Consider the following 5,315-nt stretch of genomic DNA (forward strand, 5'->3'; position numbering starts at 1 on the left):
TGGACCCTTGCCTTGTGCTGTTTCTGGGCATAGTACATGGCTGTTCTATGATGTTATGTATCTCTTGGTTTGCTGCTGTCACCTCTCTGGGAATATAAACACGTGTGGTACATCTGCCTGTGGTTATAAACATAGGTGGCCCATCTGCCTGCGGCTATTCATAGGTCTAGAAACAATGCTACCTACTAATCCCCTGTCCAGTGAATGAAGGCAGCTGGTCTGGCGTCTTTTCCTCTTGATTAAATCAGTCTCTGTGAATGGCTTTGCTGGAACACTATACCCACACCCTAGACAGTCACGCAGACCCACCCTGCTGGCAGTCATAGGTTCTGATTTGAGTAAAATCAAGATTGGCAGCATGAAATTAAAACACGGCAATGTTGTGAACACTCGTCCCTGGGGGGGAACCGGCAAAGACTCTAACGTCCCGACACACGCATCCTACTGCCCAGTCCTGGCTGTGTGTTTTGTTACTTGCGGCCTTTGATTTTCCAGCCCCCCACATTGCTGTCCTCAAACATTGGGTTGTCTCTGTGGCGCTGACCTTGGCAGTTACTAGCAGGCATTGACCCATCGACTGGGTGTCAGGTTTGCCAGCGGTGCTTTCCTCAGTCAGGACCAAATGAGTGGGAAGTGCCCCTGTGTTGCGTCCTGGTGCAAGGCCAGCTCTGTGTGAGCGGAGCCCTCTCTGGAGCAGGTCTGGGGGCTGTTTGTTGCCTGTTTGTACAACCTTGTCTTGTGCAGTCTGTGGCCCACCTCAGCTTCCCAAGCTTGGGAGCCCCAGTTCCTGTCTCTCCCGTGCTGGGGTGACTTTATCTCCTTTGTTTCTCTCTTTCTCCTTATCTCTGTCCTCCTCTCTCTCCTCATCACTGTCCCTGTCCCACCCTGTCTCTGCTCTGCTTCCCTTCTCCTCCTTTCTTCTCCTTTCACTCCTCGTGCCCTGCATGAGTAGTCACAGCTGGCCCTAACTATACCAGCAGAAGCCAGCCTGTGGCTGGGTCAGTGCACCTACCACCCCACCCTTCCCACTACCCACCCTCACGCCCTCCTCCTGGGCCACTCTGCAGTGTGAAGGGCTGGAGCACTTACAGCTTCTTCCAGGTGACAGGAGGCTGGCCAGGGCAACATAGAGCAGGCTGAGTCTCAGCAGGCTCCCCATGGTGTGGTCAAGGACAGCAGCTGCTGGGACAGGCGTGGGGGCAAGGTTCACTGCCCTGAGCCCCAGGTGGCCATGGTCCTCCTGCTTATCTCAGCCTCCTGATTGGAGCCCCAGCCAGCAATGAGGTCAGGGGACTGGGAACTGTGGCCACCAGCCCCAGCCTTTTCCGGGCTGGCTATCCTTATCCCAAACTGCCTGGAAGGGCCTGCTTTGCACTGAGAGCAGTTATAGCGTTTTCTAATACTCATCCTACCCCGTTAGTTGAGATGGGGATGAGGCAAAGCCTGGGTACCAGGGCACATGTGGGGTTTGCGCCCAAGCCCTCAGTCCTCTGGCTGGCCCCAGCTAACTCCGGGCACAGACATAAGCATGGGGCTCGTGTGTCCCTTGGACAAAGGCTGTGTACTCTAGTCATGGAAGCAGGCCGGGCTGCTGGGGGACAGGAGCCCTGAACTGCTGGTGTCTTGACACAAACTCTCTTCTCTGATGTGACATCCAGAAGAGTCCACAGGGACCCAAGGCACACATCAGGGTTGGCAGGAGGCGGGGTGTCTGCCCCTGCCCGCCAGGCCTGCCACTTCCAACTTTGGAGGACGGAGAGTGTGAGGGGAGGTTTGGTGTTTGGTGGTCATGGCCACCTCTGCAGAGCCTATCGTTGACACCTGCAAAGGGGTGGCCATTTCCCCTCAGTCCTGAAAGAGGAGGCAGAGAAGGACGAGCCATTCGAGGACCGTAAAGGTGGAAACAGCTTCTCGCCCACGCTGTGGTCATGTGACTCTGCTGGGAGTGTGTATACATGTATGGAGGCCGCTCCAGGCCGTGGCGGTTTGCCCTGAGCCTGGAAATCTTTCTTGGAATGTCAGACTCAGAGGTTCTGAGCTTGTGGCCCATCACTAGGAGACACCCCTGTGCCGCTCACAACGCCTGTTTGCGCTCTATGCACTACCATACAGTTCGTGAGCTCCGGGCAAGGGGCTGGAGGTTGAAACACACAAAGACACACAGACTGAGAGACAGAGACACGGATCTCCAGTCACTGGTAAGAGGCCCCCTATTCAATAGCACCACGGAGGCTTATATACCCAACAGTCAGGTGGGCCAGCAGGTGAAAACCTTATCCACTGATCCTCAAGGCCGAGGCAACACATGCTTGTGAAGCAGAGCTGGTAAACAACTTTGACACCGCTTTCAGTAATTCAAATCAGAAGGAAAGTAAAGATCTCTAGCAGGAAGGAGCAGCTGGAGGCCAGGACTCCAAATGGTCCCAACACCCCTGGAAGTTATCAATAGCAGCAGCAACAACGAAACCCGAAGATTTATCCTGTGAGGGGAAAATGCTCAGCTGTCTCCACCTTCTCCATGTGGACCAGACTGCTGGCAGTCATGCTGACCCAGTCCTCCTTAGAAACCTTATCTGGTGGGGATATTTTTGAGCCTGGGGAGTATTCACACCAGTGGGCAGAATGATACTGGCTACAGCCTGTGCCACCTATGGTGATTGGTTAGGCAAAGACTCAGGACTGTGGCTGCACGCACGTAGCCAGAGGTTACTAGAATGGTGTTTGCCTGGCATCTCAACAGGAAGTCACTGCCGTTAATCAGGCTGGGCCAGACTGCAGCAGAACTTGGAAAAGATGCATGTGTTCTGGTGGCCGTCAATTGGTGTCTGACCTCTGCCCTGCCTGGCGATGCTGATGTGGAGGTCTCAGTGCCTCCACACTGAATCTGTGATGGCATCAAGGGTGAGGTGGTAGGGTCCTCGTAGCAGACATGTGGCCTGGGATTAGGTCCTTCCTTTGTACCCGGCCCTCTCTCTGGCCCCACTCCCAGGAGTGTTGATTGGAAAGTAAGCACACCCCATGCTGACCACACCGTCTTCCGGGAGCTAGACCCTCAAGTAAGGGCTCTCAAGGGCTCCTGGTGCCATCTCAGGACAGCTCTGTGAGCTGGGTACATGTATTACCTACTAATGGCTGGGGACACTGAGGACAAACCCTCTCGGCTCCCTCTCAGCCCACTGTCCCTTTCTTCCCAGGGAGAACAGCCCCGCTGATGTGCATCTGACGCCATCGGAGGCTCCACTCAGGGAGTTAAGGTCAATCCAGAGGGACAGCAGGCATCCCCCAAGTGTGCTGAGAAGGTCAGCCTCTCACTGTTGGGCAGGCGGGAGGGCACACTAACTCAGAAACACTCCCTTGGGAAGCCTGGAAGAAGGATGCTGCACACTCAGAAAGTGTTTCTCATTTAATTGAAATAAAGACGGGGTACTCATGCAAAAAAGGAAAGAAATGAAAGGGAACGACAGTGCAGATGATGTACACATTGTGAGTGCACACACATGCATGCGCGCACACATTCTACATGCACGTGTGCACACTGCAGCACTGCAGGCAGAGCACATGCAGATGGGAGGCAGCTGCAGGGAGGCAGCAGCAAGGGCTGGACCTCATCTCCCTCAGGACCACCATGCCCCTTTGGGCTGCCCATCTGTGGCTCTACCATCCAGTCCCTGAGTGTCTTTGTTAGTTTCTCATTCAGATCCCTCTTTCTGTTTCTCTCCCTGTTTTCCTCTCTCTGATATCTCTTTCTGCTCCCTTTATCTCTTCATCTCTTTCCCCTTCCCCACCCCCAAGAATAGCAGGAGACTCCATAGGATTTGATACAAAACAGCTCTACACAGCAGCAGCTTCCTCCTCGGGAAAGGCTGGGCTGTCCAAGGAGTTAGAGCAGCTCGACTCGAAAAATCCCAATCCGGGGCTTGGAGTTCATGAACTTGATCAGCCATTCTGTGTACCTGGAGACCCTGGTGTACACTCCAACATGGCCAACAGCTGCACAGCCCTCGCCCCAGCTGACCACACCTGTCAGGTACCAGGTGCCACGGTAGTGTGTGGCATGGGGGCCGCCGCTGTCACCTTTACAGGCATCCTTCGTGCCATCCATATAGCCAGCGCAGAACATGTTGTCAGTGATCTGGGGGGTGCTGGGACTGTGCTTGGCATGTTCCAGGCAGTCCTGAGTCATCATCCGGGGCACTTCAACAGCCATGAGCTCCAGGGCTGTGGCCCCGCGGTCCAGCAGCTGGCCCCAGCCACTGACCCTTGAGAAGCGGATTCTGGAGAGGGTTCTCTCGGAGAAGGCCCTTTCAGGCAGACACAGGGGTACCACGTGGTCAGTGAAGGTCACAGGTTGGTGGAGACGGAGCAGGGCAATGTCGTGGTCGATCTTGCCTGGGATGTACTTGTTAGGAATAATGACCTGTCTGACCCATCGTACCTGCTCGGTCCCATCCTTCTCGCTGAAGTCTTGCTCACCTGAGAGGAAGCCATTCCACTCAGGGTACATACCCTAATGTGTGGCCATACCCTCACACAGAGCTCTTGCTTGTCTTGGCCCTCGGGCCTAGAGTATGTGGACAGGGATGTGGCCAGTTCAGCCTCTGGTTTCTGGAGGATTTGTATTCTTCCCAGGGTCCCAGGAAAAGCCTGCATGAGGGTCCACTGCAGTTATGGAGGGAAGTTTGCCAATGGGCTGAATCTGAGGCCCGGGCACTGAGGGGGAATGAGGAGTGGATGGGACCCTTGCCGCCCACTCTGAGAGGGGCAGGATGGAAAGAGAAGCCCCAAACCTCCCTCTGTTCCCTGAGGGGAGGGAAAGCCCAGAGGACAAGATGGGTTAGCTCCAGTATGGCCTTCCTTGGAGATGTCATCTGGTTAGGGAGGCTGACCCTGAGCCACAGACATATGAAAATGCCCTCTGGTCAGAGGCCAGGGACGGGCCATACCTACCCATCACCACTGTTATGTTCTTCCAGCTCCTGATAGTATCGAAACAGTGGGCTGCAGACACGATCCATGTACTGTCCAATAGGATGGCCCCGCACAGCAGTAACCCACTGTTTTTCAGCACAGCCTGGGTGGGGGCACACAGACACAGAAAGTCACACCAGGAAGCAGCTGGCTTGACAAGATTCCTGCCTACAATACAGGGCCTCTGAAGTCTCAGAGCATCTCTGGCTTGGGTGGCCCTGGTAGACAACAAGGGTGCTGGAGGATGGGGGTGGGGTACACAGGCAGGTCCCCAAATCACCACCCCCAGCAGCAGCAGACCGTGCTGGTTTTCCTGCATGGAATGGGCCTCAATACTTGTTTTCTTT

At 55.0% G+C, this 5,315-nt stretch overlaps 2 protein-coding genes across 2 annotated transcripts in view; both read right to left on the reverse strand.

Annotated features, from left to right (window-relative positions):
* Positions 1–1,186, reverse strand: part of F10 (coagulation factor X) — a 17,577-nt gene extending 16,391 nt beyond the window's left edge. Inside the window, exon 1 of the mRNA XM_005366273.1 lies at positions 1,090–1,186. Within this exon, the coding sequence (XP_005366330.1) occupies positions 1,090–1,159 (70 nt within the window). The 5' untranslated portion in view covers positions 1,160–1,186. The remainder of the gene's footprint in view (positions 1–1,089) is intronic.
* Positions 1,187–3,390: 2,204 nt separating this feature from the next.
* F7 (coagulation factor VII) overlaps positions 3,391–5,315 on the reverse strand; it is a 10,881-nt gene continuing 8,956 nt past the window's right edge. The window contains exons 7-8 of the mRNA XM_005366274.2: positions 4,948–5,071; positions 3,391–4,473 (exon numbers count right to left, since the gene is read on the reverse strand). Coding sequence (XP_005366331.2) covers positions 3,881–4,473; positions 4,948–5,071 — 717 coding nt within the window. The 3' untranslated portion in view covers positions 3,391–3,880. The remainder of the gene's footprint in view (positions 4,474–4,947; positions 5,072–5,315) is intronic.

This window comes from Microtus ochrogaster, unplaced genomic scaffold (assembly GCF_000317375.1).
Source record: "Microtus ochrogaster isolate Prairie Vole_2 unplaced genomic scaffold, MicOch1.0 UNK7, whole genome shotgun sequence".
In the NCBI taxonomy this organism is placed as follows: Eukaryota; Metazoa; Chordata; class Mammalia; order Rodentia; family Cricetidae; genus Microtus; species Microtus ochrogaster.